The 19,911-nt window shown below is 40.8% G+C and overlaps 2 protein-coding genes across 3 annotated transcripts in view; one reads left to right on the plus strand and one right to left on the minus strand.

The window, feature by feature from the left end:
- Nucleotides 1–18,428, plus strand: LOC114112144 (aminoacyl tRNA synthase complex-interacting multifunctional protein 1-like). Its single transcript, XM_042243718.2, has one exon. It carries the CDS (start codon nt 51–53, stop codon nt 1,011–1,013), a length of 963 nt encoding a protein of 320 aa, XP_042099652.1. The 5' UTR covers nt 1–50; the 3' UTR covers nt 1,014–18,428.
- The window catches only part of PDK1 (pyruvate dehydrogenase kinase 1), a 46,478-nt gene continuing 43,620 nt past the window's right edge, over nt 17,054–19,911 (minus strand). For both annotated transcript variants that reach the window (XM_004004588.5, XM_042243717.1), the window contains one exon: nt 17,054–19,772. In XM_004004588.5, coding sequence (XP_004004637.3) covers nt 19,632–19,772 — 141 coding nt within the window. In that variant the 3' untranslated portion in view covers nt 17,054–19,631. The remainder of the gene's footprint in view (nt 19,773–19,911) is intronic.

Raw genomic sequence — 19,911 nt, forward strand, 5'->3', positions numbered from 1 at the left:
CCTTACCTGCTCCCGGCCAAGGCTGCTGAGGTGCCTCAGTCCACCGATACATGATTTTCTGCCGTTTCTTGGCAAAAATGGCAACTGGTGATGCTGTTCTGAAGAGATTGGAGCAGAAGGGTGCAGAGGCAGATCAAATTATTGAATATCTTAAGCAGCAAGTTGCTCTTCTTAAGGAGAAAGCAATTTTGAAGGCAACTTTGAGAGAAGAGAAGAAACTTCAAGTTGAAAATGCTAAATTGAAGAAAGAAATTGAAGGATTGAAACAAGATCTAATTAAGGCAGAAATTCAAAATGGAGTAAAACAAATACCATTTCCATCTGGTACTCCACTAAAAACTGATTCTACAGTTTCTGAAAATGAGATACAGTCTATACCAATCACAACCATATCTTCTGGTGCTAAAGAGCAAGTAAAAGGAGGAGGAGGAGAAGAAAAGAAGATGAACGAGAAAGCTGAAAAGAAAGGAGAGAAAAAGGAGAAAAAACAGCAACCAGTAGCAGGAAGTGCTGACTCTAAGCCTGTTGATGTTTCCCATCTGGATCTTCGAATTGGTTTTATCATCACTGCCAGAAAACACCCTGATGCAGATTCTTTGTATGTAGAAGTAGATGTTGGAGAAATAGCCCCAAGAACGATGGTCAGTGGCCTGGTGAATCATGTTCCTCTTGAACAGATGCAAAATCAGATGGTGGTTTTACTTTGTAACCTGAAACCTGCAAAGATGAGGGGAGTAGTATCTCAGGCAACAGTGATGTGTGCAAGTTCACCAGAGAAAGTGGAAATCTTGGCACCTCCTAATGGATCTGTTCCTGGGGACAGAATTACTTTTGATGCTTTCCCTGGAGAGCCTGACAAGGAGCTGAATCCTAAGAAGAAGATTTGGGAGCAGATCCAGCCTGATCTTTACACTAAAAATGTATGCGTGGCTACATACAATGGCGCTCCCTTAGAGGTGAAAGGGAAGGGAGTGTGTAGGGCTCACACTATGGCCAACAGTGGAATAAAATAAAACACTTCAGTTTCTGAAATACATTAGAGAAAACAATAAAAAGAAATAACATCTGTCACTCATAGCTAAAATACAAAAAAAAAGTTGGGATTTCCTTGGTGGTCCAGTGGCTAGGACTCTGTGCTCCCGGGTTCGATACCTGCTCAGGGAGCTAGATTCCACATGCCACAACTAAATATCCTGCATTTAGCAGCTGGGACCTGGCACAGCCAAAAAAAAAAAAAAAGTCAAATAGGAGTTTTACTTCTACATGTCTTCTCCAGTGTGTCTCCTAAGGATGTTATGGGAATGTTCTGCTCAGGTCTCCCTCCAGAAAAAAAACTTACCACTTGGCTGGATCGACAGAAATAATCAACAAACCATCTATAACAGAAATAAGAAAGAGTTTTATTTGAACCACACTGAGGATATAGCCCAGGAGACAGCCTCTTAGATAACTCTGAAGAACTACTCTGGAGAAACATGTTTTTTCAATACAGTTGTATATCTTGTCAGAACAAAGAACATCAAAGGAGTCAGTGGTACGTTCCTTAAATGTTAAAAAAAAAAAAAAAAGCCAATCAGCACATACACAGCAAGTCAGTGTGGCCTGGACACCTGGAAAGGGAGTTTTATCACTGAAGGAAAACCAGCATGGGCATCCCAGGAAAGGAGGCATTTAATCTTTGTCTTCAACATGGACGTTCTTCTCTGCTGGTCAGTCACCTTTTTCCTTAATAATTAAAGCAGATGTACAATGTATGTTTGATAGGCTGCAAACAGAATGTGTTAGCATAAAATTCAAGTTAGCTTGTGTGTAACTCAGGATGACTTCCTCATACCTCATTATGTAAGAATCTCTCATCAGCTGTAAAAAGTGCAGTTAGCCAACAAGCTCCGTCTGTGGGTGCCTTCAGACTCTGCTTCAGCCTTCAAAAAAGGCCACTCATCCAGGGTAGGCCTCGGTCTCTGGCTCGGCATGGTGAAGGTAGCGGCCATTTCTGCCCTTAGTGGGGATCCTCACGGGCAAGCTCTGCTCTTGAGCTCCCCATTATGCTCTTAGCCAAGACTGTCAGTCCCGCTGTCATAGTCTGAGGCTGTCTCTCCCCAGTGCTGTTTCCTCCCCAGTTCATCATCTCTAAACTCTCTTTTGGCTACCCTTCAATCAGCCTTTTGCCCTCCTATCTCTGTCTGGTGTCAGCTTCCCCCAGTACCCAATTGCCACATGTTTAAGTAAAATGCTGGATGGTAGCATTTGTTTTTAGTGACATGCATATATAGTATGTAGATGACTGAAGTCCACTAAAGGGAAAACCTATTAGTAACTATTTTAATTGACTTTGGATTGCTACAGTAGTGATTGGGCTTTTGAAAGCAAGCAAATGTTTCCATCATATAAAACCATGGATTTGAGAAATGTATCCATAGCTTGAAAATGCTTTACATTAAAAAAAATTTTTTACAAGTGGTAATATTCAATGTAGAAAACCTCATGGCATCATTACTTGATAATACTGATATTAGTGGCTATCATTTATTGAGTACTGACTCTATGGCAGGAAATGTGCTAAGCATTTTACATACATTATCCCATTTAGTTCTAAAGGCTGATGTCTAAACAATATTAACTCATGAATTAGTTAATTGCTCTTAAGAGTTTCAGCTTTAGCCAGGAAGTGCATTAATACTAGATCTGGAAATTGCTATCCTGGCTATATAATGAATGTGTTCATTCAAATGTTAATGTACAATGGTGGATCTTGGGAACAGAAATGTTACAGTGTTTATTAGCTTAGTCCAGTAAAGTGTATTGGAGAAGGCAATGGCAACCTACTCCAGTACTCTTGCCTGGAAAATCCCATGGATGGAGGAGCCTGGTAGGCTGCAGTCCATGGGATCGCTGAGGGTCGGACACGACTGAGCAACTTCACTTTCACTTTTCACTTTCACTTTTCACTTTCATGCATTGGAGAAGGAAATGGCACCCCACTCCAGTGTTCTTGCCTGGAGAATCCCAGGGACAGGGGAGCCTGGTGGGCTGCCGTCTATGGGGTCGCAGAGTCAGACACGACTGAAGAGACTTAGCAGCTTAGCAGCAGTAAAGTGTATACCATAGGAGTAATTGTGAACTTTGTAACTACTTTATTTATTTAGAGAAAGTACTATTTTCTCTAGGTGAAAAGAATCACATTTCTAACACATGACTTGGAAAATGATGATAAATCTGTTTGATTTATACCATTTCCATTCATGTATTTCTTTTGAAATCTGAGTCAATGGGTATGAAATACATTTTTCTTACGTAGCGTACCATCAGGCCACTCAGGATGGCTATTCTCTTGCTCTCTGTACATCCCCTGCTTGACCAGTGCCTGGTGGACATGATTTCCCCTCCCACTCTGCCACCTATCGATTGCTCTAGAATGACTCCTCCTGCTAGTTTATTAAAGGGATACATCCGCCCTCGGGATGGTTGTGAGGGTAGTTAGTCTGAGGAGATTTTAAGGACATGCCCTAGACTGTGATTTCCCTGGTAACTGATGAGCCAATCTGACGTCAATTCTGCCTGTGAATGATAGCTTCCTTACCCCCATGCCCACTAGACGCCATGTCCTGTCTGCCATCTACAGTGGGATGTTGCCCCAGGACCTTTTGCTTCAGAGGTGGGTGTAAGATCCCCTATCCAATAAACCATTGATGTCTCAGTTGCCATCTCTGGGCTCTTTCTTTGGTCTTGAGGCTGGGCAACTACAAGGCTTGCAAGCCTTGGCTTGCAGGCCAGTAAGGAGTATATCAAGAACAGGAAAAGTTGCCTGAGAGTGGAGTCAACACTACCAGCTCCCAAGGTGTGGATCCCTGACTATTTTTCATGAGGTTGGATTTAGTCAAATGCTTTTCCTATCATTGATTTTTCTTCTTTAGCCTGTTTATATGTTTTTTAAATGTTGAACTATCCTTGCCTATGTGAAATAAATGCCACTTGGTAATGGTTTATGCTTTTTTTTTAACGAATTGTTGGATTTGCTTTGCTAATATTTTATCGAGGATTTTGCATCTAAGTTCTTTTTTGTTTCTTCATTGCTGCACATGGGCTTCCTCCAGCTGCGGCAAGCAGGGGCTACATTCTAGTTGGAGTACACAGGCTTCTCATTACGGTGTCTTCTTTTATTGTTAAGCACAGGGTCTAGGGTGCTTGGGCTTCAGTAGTTATGGCACATGGGTTTAGTTGCCCTGCCTGTGTACTCTTGCCTGGAAAATCCCATGGATCAAGGAGCCTGGTAGGCTGCAGTCCATGGTCTCGCTGAAGGTCGGACACAACTGAGCGACTTCACTTTTCACTTTCATGCATTGGAGAAGGAAATGGCAACCCACTCCAGTGTTCTTGCCTGGAGAATCCCAGGGACAGGGAGCCTGGTGGGCTGCCATCTATGGGGTCACACAGAGTCGCACATGACTGAAGTGACTTAGCAGCAGCAGCTGTGGGACACAAGATCTTCCTGAACCAGTGGAACCTGTTTCCCCTGTACTGGCATGTGGACTTGCAACCACTGGACTACCAGGGAAGTTCTGCATCTAAGTTCTTGAGAGAAATTGGTGTGTAGATTGCTTTTTGTACTGTTTTTGTCTGGTTTTGGTATCAGAATAATACTGGCTTTATAAAATGATTTGGAAAGTGCCCCCTTTCCTTCTATTTTCTGGAAGAGTATATAAAACATTAATTTGTTTATGTAAAACATACATTAATATCTTTAAACATTTGATAGAATTTTCCTGTGGAACAATCTGGGCCTGGAGATTCTCTTTTTGGCTTTCAGGCTACAAATTTCATGTTTAAAGAATCATGTAGATTAATTCATGCTGGTTGAGTTTTGATATTTTGTAGTTTTTCTCTGGCTGTTTTTAAAGGAAAAAGGAAAACATTAAACACGAGAGTCACATATAATATGCAGATTTTACTAGTAATTTGAGACATTTGCAGAGTGTGAAGTATCTTCTACTCAGGATTTAACTATTATGGACTTGTTAATCATGAATTTAAACCATTGCTAAGTGTAACACTGAGGGCCTTGTTTATTGGTTTTTCTTTCTTTCATCCCAAGTTTCTGACTTTATTGGTTCTCTTTTCAGATTATTGAAAGTAAATGATTCAATTTTTATGCGACTCAAACCTCAAGGTCCTATCATACATGGAGTCTAGAAAATTGAAACCTCTTCTGCTATTGAAATAATACTCCAGATTGTTGTTTTGTCACTAATTCATGTCTGACTCTTTTCAACCTCATGGACTGTAGCCCCCCCAGGCTCCTCTGTCCATGGGGCTTCCCAGGTAAGAATACTAGAGTGGGTTGCCACTTCCTTCTCCAGGGGATTTTCTCGACCCAGGGATCGAACTCATGTCTTCTGCGTTGGTAGGTAGATTCTTTACCACTGAGCCACCAGGGCAGCCCCAATACTCTGGATACGTGTTTGTATTTTTACAGTTGTATTGGTCTCATACACAAATACAAATAGCAGGATAAATATGCCTTCCAATGATGATGAGCATTTAAGAAAATGCATATATTCGTTTTATAAACCTAGTATTCAAGAATGTTTCCTGTTTTACATCTCTGAATCGTTTGGGAGTATTTCTTCTGTGTGGTCTTGATTTTATAGGGTGTTTTGGCTAGTGTAATGCTGGCAGCAGTAACACTATGCTGCTGCTGCTGCTAAGTCACTTCAGTCGTGTCTGACTCTGTGCGACCCCATAGACGGCAGCCAACCAGGCTCCCCCGTCCCTGGGATTTTCCAGGCAAAAACACTGGAGTGGGCTGCCATTTCCTTCTCCAATGCATGAAAGTGAAAAGTGAAGTCGCTCAGTCGTGTCCGACTCTTCGCGACCCCATGGACTGCAGCCTACCAGGCTCCTCCATCCATGGGATTTTCCAGGCCAGAGTACTGCAGTGGGGTGCCATTATAAATTGCAGTAAATCAAATTAACTTAATTACAATGCTCCTGGTAAAAGTTAATCAGAGAAAAATGTAAATTTTATTTCCTTTATTGAAAAGAAAATCTTGGATTGTTTAATATGATACTTAATAGGGAAAAAGCCAGTTGTTTGAGAACACTGAGGAATGGGAAAATCAGTCTTTTACTTTGTTCAATTAAAGATAATTGATCAAAGAATTGCAGTGTTCCCCCTTCTGAGACAAACAGGAGAATCTTCAGTTTCAATGTGTTGTTTTCACTTAAGAATCATTTTCTAAAAATTTTGAGTGTACTTTTCATAGCGTTAAACAGAACACTATTGTAACTTTGTTTTGAATTCAACTGCTGCTATCTGCTGATTGAAAATTAAAAGTGCATTTAGGGTGCTTTCAAAGGCACTTGAAGAAACATAGGTCTGAGGTAAGAATACTTTCAGCTTTTATAATAACTCACAATAATCCATGATTTGGGACTTACATTCTTTTTTTCATTATAGAAATTTAAAAGTATACACTTTAATGTGGTTTATGAAAATATCCAATTATCCATGACCCTCCAAACATTCTAATAGAAAAGGAACCCAATCAACTGAGTGGCAATTCAATGATACTGGGACAGAGAAATTTAATTCCATGACCTAGGAAAGCCATCTGAGGAGGGTGCTTTTCTTGTCTTTTTTAGGCCTAGTGCCTTTCATTAAGCCTGCTCTACAGCAGACACTCAAAAAATGCATGTTCATTAAACAGCAAATCTTATATTCACCTGGCTTCCCTGGTGGCTCAGACAGTAAAAAATCTGCCTACACATGTGGGAGACACACGTTTGATCCCTGGGTCGGGAAAATCTCCTGGAGAAGGAAATGGTAACCCTCTCTAGTATTCTTGCCTGGAGGATTCCATGGACATAGGAGCCTGGCAAGCTACAACCCATGGGGTCACAAAGAGTCCAAGGCAACTGAGTGATTAACACTTTCACTTTCATATTCAAATAGCTTATTTTTTCTCAAAAGGCCTGGGTGCCTGACACACAGATGAATTATATAATACAAAAGAATACTAATGACTTTAATCAAACAGAAGGAAATGGAACAAGCAAAGAAACAAATTCAAAATAAATTAAAAAACAAGTTTGGAGGTGGTAAAACAGCCTTTGATTACCATATGGATTTGGTTTCACATGGACAGACTAAAAATACAGTGACTCATAAACATGCAATTAAGTATTATGGAATTTTTGAATTGACCTTTTTGCCTTAGGCACCTTACCCTCAGGTGAGTCAAGTATTAGCTAGGCTACTATTAGTAATCCTTAGACAATTACTGAAATTTTTTGCTTTACACTATGAAAACTACATACCGTCTCATAGGACTTGGACAACTATGGTCTACCACTAAACATAGCTCCCTTCAAAAGTAATTTTTTCCCGATAATTGCCCAAGAAACATACTGGAGAGGAAGTATACACTGTCCTGAACTGAAAGTTGCAGATTCCAAATGTCAGTTGCCAATTCTTATTCTCTTTCTGGGAGATCCCCTTCTTTCTGCTCCCCATCCCTCACCTGCTGCCTGCAAGGTCCTTAAAGTTGACTGCTGCCCAACCTGCTCATTTAGGGCTGGCCCCACTTTGGCTAGACGTGGGATCAGCCTCTACGTGGAGTGCGGCCAACCTCATTCCAAGTGCCATACTCCTAGGTTCACTGTCATGACTGCTGGGGAGGAGCACTTCACTTCATTCCAGCAGTCAGAAAGCACACAGAGCTTGGCACCGTGAGGTAGACTGTAGCCGCAGTGATGACATTGCCAACGCAGTGAGAGCTGGCTTGCCTCAGGCTAACGCCGCATCTTATGTTTGTTTGAGGCAAACCCAGGAAAGCCAAGATAACCAAGAGCATACTGAAGCCATCATTCTTGACTGGGTCAAACTACATCTTGGAGAAAAGTATGAACAGCAGGGATTTGAGAAAGAACTATACGCATAACTTACCCAATCACATTTTCACAATTGTTTGACTGAATTTCCAAACACACAAAATTAAAAAAGAAAATGCACTTACTATGTTCGATAGAGGATGGGATGGCTGGCTGGCATCACCGACCCGATGGACGTGAGTCTCAGTGAACTCCGGGAGTTGGTGATGGACAGGGAGGCCTGGTGTGCTGCGATTCATGGGGTCGCAACGAGTCGGACACGGCTGAGCAACGGAACTGAACTGATGTTGGATTTTGAATTTAAAATGGACACAAAATGTAAGCATATTGCTTTAGTCTTTGGCTGGTTTAAAACGTTCCTCTGGGAGATAAAGTATCCACAAACAACACTAGGCACAAACTGTTCTATAGGATTACCCTTGTATATTTTCAATCTTAGGTAATTTACCACTGCAGAAAATGACTCTAGGATAAGCTCCCAGGAATAATACCCCAAATCTTACTACAAAACTGACATGAGAAAGAAACCACCACGGCTTAATAGCGCAGGGCTTCCTTCAGGCTGATGAAAATGTTTCGGAACTAGAGAGAAGTGGTGTTTGCACAGCTGTACTGGATGCCGCTGAATTACTCTAAAATGGTTAGTTTTAGGTTACATGACTTTCGCCTCAAGAAGAAAAAGTAAAAACGACAACAACAAAGGGAAAGAGGAAAAACTCGCCACCGTGTTCCGCCACCTCTGAGCACTAAGATCTAGGCACTTGACTTTCCTGTCGCGTGAATGCCAATGTCATTTCACAAACATGCTCCTTGCAACCACGATGCCCTCTGAAAAGCAGACAGACTTGCGTGATTCACAGCAGCATATGGGACATCGCGTAGAACTTGTTCACGTTTCTTAGTGCAGGCTTTCTAATCGCTAACACGCAGGTTACTGTCTGTCTGCTAGCAGCAAAGTACACTTGAGGAAGCACGACTCCTAATATGGAGATTTAGTAAACTAGAGAAGGCCATTCAAGAGATGGTATGACTATATGACTTACTACATCCTCCTTGCCATGTGAATGTCATGGATATTGACTGAGAATTTAAACCTAAGCACATTTTATCAGAAGACCAGGCAAAGGCTTGGTTTCACAACAACACCATTTCTTTGGGGTGGTCAATATTATTTGGAGTATATACTCCATCACTTGTTAAATTGGCCTGCATGCTTCCCGGCATCACTTCCCAGGAAGTATGCTTAGCCACTGACCTATCTTAGAGGGGGCACCAGAGATGCCACCCATGAAGATATTCACAAAATTAAATGTTTTATGTATTTTTAATGGAAATATAGCTGATTAAAAATATTAGTTTTAGGCATACAACAAAGTAATTTGTTATATGTATTTTTAGATTATTTTCCATTAAAGGTTATTACAAGATACTGAATAGAGTTCCCTGTGCTATACGGTAAATCCTTGTTGTTTATCTATTTCATGTGTAGTAGATCATATCTGTTAATCTCATACTCACAATTTATCCATACTTCCCTTTGCTCTTCAGTAACAACTGAAGCGACTTAGCAGCAGCAGCAGCAGCCGCAACCATGTTTAGTTTCTAGTTTGGGTTTTGCATATAGATTCATCAGATTCATGTTGATGTATGCCAAAAATCACCACAATATTGTAAAGTAATTAGCCTCTAATTAAAATAATTTTAAAAATTAAAAGTGTCATTTTTTAGATTGCACATGTGTTATATTTGTTTTTCTCTGACTTTCCTCCCTTAGTACGATAATCTCTAGGTCCATTCATGTTGCAGCAAATAGCATTACTTCATTCTCTCTTATGGCTGAGTGATATTCCATCACACGTGTACCACATCTTAAACCAATCATCTGTTGATGGGTACTTGGGTTTTTTTCATATCTTGGATATTGTAAATAGTGCTGCTATGAACAATGGGGTGCATATATCTTTTCAAATTAGAGAATTAGAGTTTTCTCTGGATGTATGCCTGGGACTGGGATTGCTAGATAATATGCTAGCTCTATTTTTAGTTTTTTAAGGAAACTCCATGCTGTTTTCCACAGTGGCTGCACCGATTTACATTCCAAGCAACAATGTACAAGGGTTCCTTTTCCACATACCCTCTCTGGCATCTAATTATTTGTAGATTTTTTGATAGCCATTCAGGTCAGTGTTATGAGGCATCACTGTGGATTCGACTTCCATTTCTCTAATAACTAGTGATGTCAAGTGTCTTTTCATGTGCCTGTTGGCTATCTGTATGTCTTCTTTGGAGAAATGTCTGTTTGGGTCTTCTGCTCATTTTGTGAATAGGTCGGGTTTTTTGATATTGAATCATTTGAGCTGTTTGGATATTAACCACTTGTTGGTTGCATCATTTGCAAGTATTCTCTCCCATCATATAGGTTGTCTTTTTGTTGATGGTTTCCTTTGGTGTCATATGGCCTCAGACACATAGCCAACATGATACTCAACAGAGAAAAGCTGAAAACCCGTCAGCTACAGTGTGGAGTGGGCTGGTGCTAGGGCCCGGCAGGAATGGAGGTAGCTGCAGGAATGGAGGTGATTGTGCTGCCACTTGGGACTTAAGCTGCCTGCACACAGGCCTCTCCCAAGACCTGTCCACCCCAAATCTGGCCTCAAGTTATAGTGTGGGGTGGGTGGCACTGGAGAGCTCCCACTGGGTAACCAACCACTATGTATTCCTCTCCAGGGACTGTCTGCCCAGAGATATGCATGGCACTGCCCTGTGTGTGGGCTGACAAAATCCCCCACCACGTGCTGACAGTGGGTTCCAGTGCTGGACCTGTCTCCCTGTGAATGTGCTGACATGGGGCTCTGAGGTTCAGCCTGAAGCACACCCCAGGCCCTCCAGGCTGTCTCCGCACGATTAGACAGAGTCCTATCCCAGGGCCTTTCTGCTGGAGATTTAATGTCTACCTGCTCTACATTCTAGCTGCCCTGCTCCACACACCTTTGGGACTGAAAAGGGTGGGGAGGTGGCGGCTGTCAGCACTGCTCTCTCTCCACTCTGATTGCTAGCAAGGCAACATGTGCACACGCCTTGCAAACAGGGTCCGGGCCACTCCAGCTTCTCTGACCCACAGACCTCCCAGCAGGCAAGGGGCTCCCCAGGGCGAGAGTCTGTGCATGTGGACCTTCCCTGCGTCACAGATCCCTTCCAGGGGTGCGGATCCCAACCTGATGCCTTTTATCTTTTGGTCCTATCCAGTTACACGAAAATCTTTTTTTCAGCTTTGGTTGTGTAAGTGGTCTTTTGCCAGTTTTCAATTGGTTTTATGAGAGAATTGTTCTACATGGAGGTGTATTTTTGATGGGTTTATGGGGGAAGGTGAGCTCTAGGTCTTCCCACTGCACCATCTTGATGCTCCCTCCCCTAAGTGGCTTTATATCTATAATAATATAGAATTTTATGCTCACACAGAGTATAATCTGGCTCAGAGGGTCTGGGCTGATCTTGAACCTCTTATAATTGCTTAATAACGTCATCTCCTGTCTGTCATTTTGGAGATGAGTGGCAGAGGGTATCAGAGATGAGTGCCCCAGATGACGCTTGGATAAGGACATAATCAATATAAACCTCCAGATTCTCAGATAAAGCAGAACTAGAAAAGTAGTCTGATCACACCAAATTGTGGCACAAGACAAGAAAATTCAAACAGCCCTGGGGTGAGACAGCAAAATGATACTGTTGATCCCTCCCAAGTGAAGTAAACAACTGGTAGTCTAGGTGGAGAGGGCTAGAAAGCAAGCCATGGTCAAGTTCATGGCAGCCCAACATTAGATTGGACATGCTGCCATTTATTCAATTATGAACCACATCAAGGACCAAGTCAACACAGATGGAACTATCTTATTCTGCTATGTCTAGTCCTCAGTAAAACCCCAGAAGCCATGATTTGTTTTGAGGGGACATACTTGAGATTTGAAGCGTGAAATGTATGAACAATGAACAACTGGAAAGAAAAAGATTTTTAAAGGATATTTAGAAATGGGAATACCAGACCACCTGACCTGCCTCTTAAGAAACCTATATGCAGATCAGGAAGCAATAGTTAGAACTGGACATGAAACAACAGGCTGGTTCCAAATAGGAAAAGGAGTACGTCAAGGCTGTATATTGTCACCCTGCTTATTTAACTTCTGTGCAGAGTACATCATGAGAAATGCTGGACTGGAAGAAGCACAAGTTGGAATCAAGATTGCTGGGAGAAGTACCAATCACCTCAGATATGCAGATGAAACCACCCTTATGGCAGAAAGTGAAGAGGAACTGAAGAGCCTCTTGATGAAAGTGAAAGAGGAGAGTGAAAAAGTTGGCTTAAAGCTCAACATTCAGAAAACGAAGATCATGGCATCTGATCCCATCACTTCATGGCAAATAGATGGAGAAACAGTGGAAACAGTGTCAGACTTTATTTTGGGGGGTCCAAAATCACTGCAGATGGTGACTGCAGCCATGAAATTAAAAGACGCTTACTCCTTGAAAGGAAAGTTATGACCAACCTAGATAGCATATTGAAAAGCAGAGACATTACTTTGCCAAAAGGTCCATCTAGTCAAGGCTATGGTTTTTCCAGTGGTCGTGTATGGATGTGAGAATTGGACTGTGAAGAAAGCCGAGCACTGAAGAATTGATGCTTTTGAACTGTGGTGTTGGAGAAGACTCTTGAGAGTCCCTTGGACTGCAAGGAGATCCAACCAGTCCATCCTAAAGGAGATCAGTCCTCGGTGTTCATTGGAAGGAATGGTGCTAAAGCTGAAACTCCAGTACTTTGGCCACCTCATGCGAAGAGTTGACTCATTGGAAAAGACTCTGATGCTGGGAGGAATTGGGGGCAGGAGAAGGGGATGACAGAGGATGAGATGGCTGGATGGCATCACCGACTCGATGGACATGAGTTTTGAGTAGACTCTGGGAGTTGGTGATGGACAGGGAGGCCTGGCATGCTGCAATTCATGAGGTCACAAAGAGTTGGACATGACTGAGCGACTGAACTGATAATAGCTCAAAAAATTAAAATACTTATGTTTAATTCTAGTATGTTCAGAATCTGTATGCTGAAAACTATGAAACACTGAAAGGAACCAAAATCAATCTAAATAAATTGAGATATATTATGTTCATAGACTGAAAGTATCAATATTGTTAGGATGTAAAATTTCCCCATATTGATCTACAAATTTAACACATCACAACCAAAATCTCAGTAGGAATTTTCCAGATACTGATTTTAATATCTTTTCCCATTAATAGTGACAAGGGCATCAGTTTTTTAACCAAATTATCAACAAAACTTCATTTACTATACCCTTAGCAGTTACCTACTTACTGGATAGTCATGTATTATGCTAAATCATTGCAGTCGTCTGCTGCATTACTGCAAAACACTAATGAAGTGCTCCAGTCACAGATATGAGGTATTACTAGCTGACTTTGATTTGTTATTCCAGGACACACATGCTGGAGACTGGTTCACTATCTAGGGTCACCAGAGAAAGTATCCCTTGGACCTTGCTTAAGGGGTCATCCCAAGTTCTCTTTGCCCCATCATTGCTGAAAAGTGCCACAGCTTTCAGGATTGGGTCCATGCTTACCACCACAAGGTAACGGGATGTTAGTGGAGCTGCTATTATTTGCTATTATCTCCCATGACCCTCCTATGAAGTGGATATGAAGATAAAAATTACGCAAGCCTATCACTTCCTTGCATTAACTGGGACTGTTATTACTTACATGTTCCACTGGGTAAGATCCTTAAAACTGAGATTTCACCAAAAATAAGTTAACAAACAGAAATAGGACTTCAAGCTCATGGGTATACCCCACTAAGTACTCCAGATATCAGGGATGGATCACTCCTAGCCCTTCTTAACACTCTAAGCATGAAATTACTAGCTATATCTGACTCCCTACTCATACTTCAACCAGTTTAACCTCTCCAGTTTGTCCTTTTGATGCTGAGCAGTTTATCCCACAGGCTTTAAAACTCTTGCTATTCAAAGTGTGGTCTACGGATCAGCAGCATCAGTATCACCTAGAAGCTTGTTAGAAATGTAGAATCTCAGACTTCACTGCAGACCTGCTGAATAAGAATGTTTTACCAAGATTTCCAGGTGATTCACATATACATTAAAGAGTGATAGACATTGCTTACAAGGACTTAGCTCTACCTTCCCATTGGTTAACTAAGTCCTTGTGAAGACATATTGGGACCCAGTAACAATAATCAAGGTCAGCTGTGCACCACAGAAAATGATCACCAGACAATCTAATGATTGTTCCTACTGGTTATTTTGTTGGTCACTGAGGGTCCCTTTCACGATGAAAGGGAACTTTTCCTCCAGAATTTAATTTGCCACTCCACAGCTAGAGAGGGTTGGCTTTACCAAACAGATTCACTGATGAGCTCTAATAGCTTCCTGGTGGCATCTTTAGAATTTTCTATGTATACCATCATGTCATCTATGAAAATTGAGTTTTACTTCTTTTCCACTTTGGAGTCCCTTTCTTTCTTTTCCTCTCTGATTGCTGTGGCTAGGACTCCCAAAACTAGGTTGAATAAAAGTGGCAACAGCGGACCTTCTTGTCTTGTTCCTGATCTCAGAGGATATGCTTTTAGCTTTGCCCCACTGAGAATGAGGTTAGCTGTGGGTTTGTCATATGTGGTCTTTGTCATGTTGAGGTATGTGCCCTCTATGTCCATGTTCTGGAGTTTTATCATAGATGGGTGTCGAATTTTGGGAAATTTTCCTGCATCTACTGAGATGATCATATGGATTTAATTCTTCTAGTTCGTTGATGTGGTGTGTCATACTGATTCATTTGCGGGTATGGAAGAATTCCTGCCCCCTTGGGATAAAGCCCACGTGCTCATGGTGTATGACCCTTTTAATACATTGTTGGCTTTTATTGGCTAGTATTTTGATTCTTTTTGTGTCTACGTTCATCAGTGATACTGGCCTGGAATTTTTTCTGGTATAGGAGTTTTATAAAGTGCTGACAATATTCTGTGTGACAACTGTAGCACATTGTCTTGATTTGTCTTGACTCACAGACTCGCACAAAATTAACCGAGTGAGTGTAACATTCAAATGAAAGTTCTCTGGTTGACCTTACTGGGATGAACACGGTATAGTTTTGCTTAAAAATCTCCTCCTAACAAAGTAAAAGATAGCTGCCGCTGTTCCTCAGTATAAATAACAGCTTTTCCAAGACAAGAAAAGACAAGTTTTGCAGCAAAAACTGGCAATCTTGCCCCAGGATGAAGGGACTTAGAAACACATTCCAAACCCCACTAAAATGGAACCTCTGTTCTGAATGTAATATAGTTGGACTAATTATAATATTGGCACCAGTGAGGAAAGTGTTAATAATAATAATAATGATTAATATATTGTTTACTATTTGACAAGCACATGCATATATGAATACAGACTAAATCTCATGTTATACAATTTTCAAAAACTGGCATTCTTACTGTTAGAAGCCTATGGTTAGTGACTGCTGAAGGAATGTGCAGAGTGTGTGGTATGACATGCCTATTTCTCTCCAAATGTGTAAGTAGAACAAAAGGTGCAGTAGTTTAAGAATGCCAGGACCAACCAAACCAGTGGTGCGTTCTTTTTTGATACATATAAAGTTCTCCACACCACATTTTTTCAAGTGCACTGGGTTTAGCTATAAGAAAATTCATTTGGGGGCCAGAAATTAATCATATACAGTATGCTGAAAAAAAGTTTCTTCAAGAAAAACTATTGGCAAACCAGCCTAACACAACTCTCATTCAGTTCAGTCGCTCAGTCATGTCCGACTCTTTGTGACCCCATGAATCTCAGCACGCCAGGCCTCCCTGTCCATTACCAACTCCCGGAGTTCACTCAAACTCACATCCATCGAGTCAGTGATGGCATCCAGCCATCTCACCCTCTGTTGGCCCCTTCTCCTCCTGCCCCCAATCCCTCCCAGCATCAGAGTCTTTTCCAATGAGTCTACTCTTCGCATGACGTGGCCAAAGTACTGGAGTTTCCCAGCTTTAGCATCATTCCTTCCAAAGAAATCCCAGGGCCGATCTCCTTCAGAATGGACTGGCTGGATCTCCTTGCAGTCCAAGGGACTCTCAAGAGTCTTCTCCAACACCACAGTTCAAAAGCATCAATTCTTTGGCGCTCAGCTTTCTTCACAGTCCAACTCTCACATCCATACATGACTACTGGAAAAACCATAGCCTTGACTAGACAGACCTTTGTTGGCAAAGTAATGTCTCTGCTTTTCAATATGCTATCTAGGTTGGTCATAACTTTCCTTCCAAGGAGTAAGCATCTTTTAATTTCATGGCTGCAGTCACCATCTGCAGTGATTTTGGAGCCCCCAAAAATAAAGTCTGACACGGTTTCCACTGTTTCCCCATCTATTTCCCATGAAGTGATGGGACCAGATGCCATGATCTTCGTTTTCTGGATGTTGAGCTTTAAGCCAACCTTTTCACTCTCCTCTTTCACTTTCATCAAGATTTTTAGTTCCTCTTCACCTGTTAAAACTTCACAGTTATGGCACAGAAATTAAGGTACAAGTTGAAGTTGGTTGACTTGTTTTTTGGCTTCCTCTCCAACTGGCTGCTCACAAGGCCACAAAGGGCCCATAACATTAGTAGTCTTTTCCCTGGTCTTTACTTACACAGTCTTATCATGGAACTTGTTGGTTTCAGCAATGAAGGCAAGACTGATGGTCATATCCCATCAATCAGGAACAGGACAGGGACCTATCTTGGATTAAAGGAGTTTAATTCTGACTTACAGCTGGTACAAACAAAGGGCAATGCTGGTCAAATTAAGCCTTTTCCTATATACTTATGCTGTGAAAAGTTATTCAAAGTGTACACTCACATAACCTCTAAAAAAAATCACATGACAGAAAATGTTAATGTTCATTTACGTAGTAAGTGAGTCATCCGCAGATGTGTGGATAACGGAAATCTAGCATAACTCAAACCATACAAACTCTACCACTTGCTCTTGCCATCAGAATTTGGAAATCTCAGTTTAAAACACTTCCTCTACCAAGTGTAGTGAGGGGCAGTATGAGCCACCCACCTGCAATTTCTTGTATATTTACAAAATGCTGACTCTTGATGAGGAGAGACCTTTATTTTTAAAACAATTATATTTTTAAAAACCTAAACTGGGTAACTTTATTTTCAGGATAAGAGTTGATCCACGTTTTCCATTTATTACCATACACGAAACATTTTATAAAAAATAATAGGGTAGACTGCCACTTCAACATCTTCATGTAAAAACTTCACAGTGCAAGAAAGTGATTACTATTAAGTATGAAGACATCTAAAGCCAGCTAATATTTTAATTATAGGCCAGAATATTTTTTTGTGATTCTTCCTAAAAAATGTTGGCACACTCATTTAATGCCCAGGTTACAAAAATCACTTAGTATCACTTCTTACCCTTCAGTATATTTTAAAAATCTACATAGCATCATACTAAATGCTGGTGGGAAAGAGAGTGTAAGACTCTAAAAAACTTCTCAGGTAGCACAGTAATTTAAAACCGGCTAGGAGAAAGCATCCCCCTCCCCAAATACTTCTGTATGTAATTTTCTGTCCCTTAACCACAGTAACAAAGTAAAAAACCATTATACCTTAAAAAGAAGCTAAAAAGGAAAAGATTTCACTTCTCCTTTGAAAACATCACTTCTTACCTCTTAGAGAAATTTTCACTTTGTGTGTGTGTGGGGGGTTGTTTCATAAATAAAAATATCAAATTTATGTCAGTTGTACAAATGTTTCATTTAGGAAAGAAAGCAAACACTTTGATTCAGAGGATTTTAAAATATTTCATCACTACAAGAAAAGTATAATTTTAAGCTAAAAAATTGTAACACATTTAGCTAATACAAACCATCCACTGGCGTATCCTATTGTTTCCCATAAAATGCATAATTAAGGAGTAACAGGTCAAAGATCTCTTCCCAATGTCGGTCGCATTAGCTAATCAGCCCCGGGCAAACTCCATACACCTGCAGCCTCAAGATCCTCCTTTCTTACCTGAGGGTCCAGGGCTAACAGCTCTTTAACGTCCCTTCCTATTTACAAATTTGTGTAGAATTGTTAAGCTTGCATAACCCTTTTGAGAATGAGGTGTTTCGACTTGTATTTTCTCCATAAATTTCCCCATTTAAGTATTATAGCTCTTCTCTAAACATTTAAAATCTTACTTTAAAATTTATTCTCAATATATTTCCCTGTCACCTTAAAAGATGAGGGAAGACTAACAACTTAAGTCTCGCGGCATCCTGCTCTCCTAGGCTAGGTGGCTGACGGTGATTGGCAGATATTGCTTGAGACCTGACTCCATCGGGGCAGCTTTGGGCCATACTCTTGAGTCTCAAAACAAAGATGATACCACCTGTTTGGTATTTCTTAAGCCTGACAGAGTTATCATTATATACTAGATACACCAAAAATTTGTACACTACAAATTACCATATGAATGCAAATGATTTTTGTGATAAGCCCAAGGTGACTTTCTTTCCTGAGGAAGTATAGATATCCTGATCAAGTATAGATAGATATGTTTTACAACATGTTTTTCGTCAATACTCGTGCATTTATGGTTTTAATCCTTTGGTTCCGTGACTTTCCTCCTGTTGTCAACCTGTCTCCTGCTTCTAATTATGCTTCTAGTTGCAACATTTTGTGTCTCTTAGAGTCCAGAAGTCTGACCTTTCCACAGATGAAAACCAAAACCTAAAGATCTGTTGCTTTAGCAAATGTCGTATCTTCATTACTCACTTTAAAAGTGTGATTTTCTAACTAGGCAAGGCATCAGACTCATCTAGGAAGTGTTGTAAAAATTGAGATTTCTGGGCTACGGCTACAGTCTGATTCTGTATGTCTGGAGTAGGACCCAGAAAAACCCTCTCAAAAGCTCCCCCAGGTAATCTCAACAATCATTAGTATAGTTTCTAGGATTCAATGTTCTGCCCTCAATTTCTTAAATTCAATTTAGAATTTTAGCAGCTAGTCATTTTTAGTACAAAAATTTCCCACTGCATTAATCATAAGCACATTCAAAGTAGACTGCCCATGATCTTGGCTTAACTCAGTAGGAAACTAGTCTTTGCAATAAAATTTAAAAATGATGAATTAACTTCAGAGTGAAGACAATGCATGTAGATGCTGAAAGGTGGCTGGCTGTATACACTTACAGGGTGCCTGTTTGCTGCCTTAATCGCAGTCTGAGGATCATTCTTACTGCATCTGTCGTTACTAAATCAAATCTGGCAGAACTCTTCTAAAACAGAAAGATGGCTAACCGCCTACTCAGTATTAAGGAACTGTTTCTAGCAGACATAAAAGTATTTTTTTAAAAAACGACCACACAGCTTCCTATAGAAATGCAGACTTCACGCTTCTGAAGTCTATCGTAAAGAGAAAGTTGACCAAAACTACTGTTGCTTAAAAATATGTTCAATTAACTGTGAAAATATAGGTGTAAAATAGGTACAACTTCGTCCTTTACGAGATTCACCAAGTGTAAATGAAATTAATCTTCCACCTATGCTACCTATCCAAATAGTTAACTGTGAACACGACGCATGAAGTATTTGGTATAACGTAGTTCTGATACCACCCCTTCCAAATTTAATAAAAAGCCACAACCAGATTTTTCCAGGGGTCCCAAGTGTGTCTAGGCACTGCGGAATGTCGTCATGTCTTTTGGTTCTCTGCTGGGGACACACCAGTCGTCAGCCTCGTGGTTGGTGTTGTAATGCTTCCAGGCAGCTTTGTTATACACCGGGAGTCTTTCTATTGATTCTGTTGACAGAGCCTGAGAGGAAAAGCAGGAACTACATCAGGCACTTTTTGGGGAATCCATTATTTGAGAAAAATCTACAATGGCAAAAAGTTCACTACAAATTAAACCATACTCTATACTGGATTTGTATTTTATCAATCATAAAACCATC

Source organism: Ovis aries, chromosome 2 (genome assembly GCF_016772045.2).
Source record: "Ovis aries strain OAR_USU_Benz2616 breed Rambouillet chromosome 2, ARS-UI_Ramb_v3.0, whole genome shotgun sequence".
Classification (NCBI taxonomy): domain Eukaryota; kingdom Metazoa; phylum Chordata; class Mammalia; order Artiodactyla; family Bovidae; genus Ovis; species Ovis aries.

Excerpts from the sequence above, each read along its gene's own strand:
- LOC114112144 (XM_042243718.2), top strand. The coding sequence starts at position 51 with ATGATTTTCTGCCGTTTCTTGGCAAAAATGGCAACTGGTGATGCTGTT.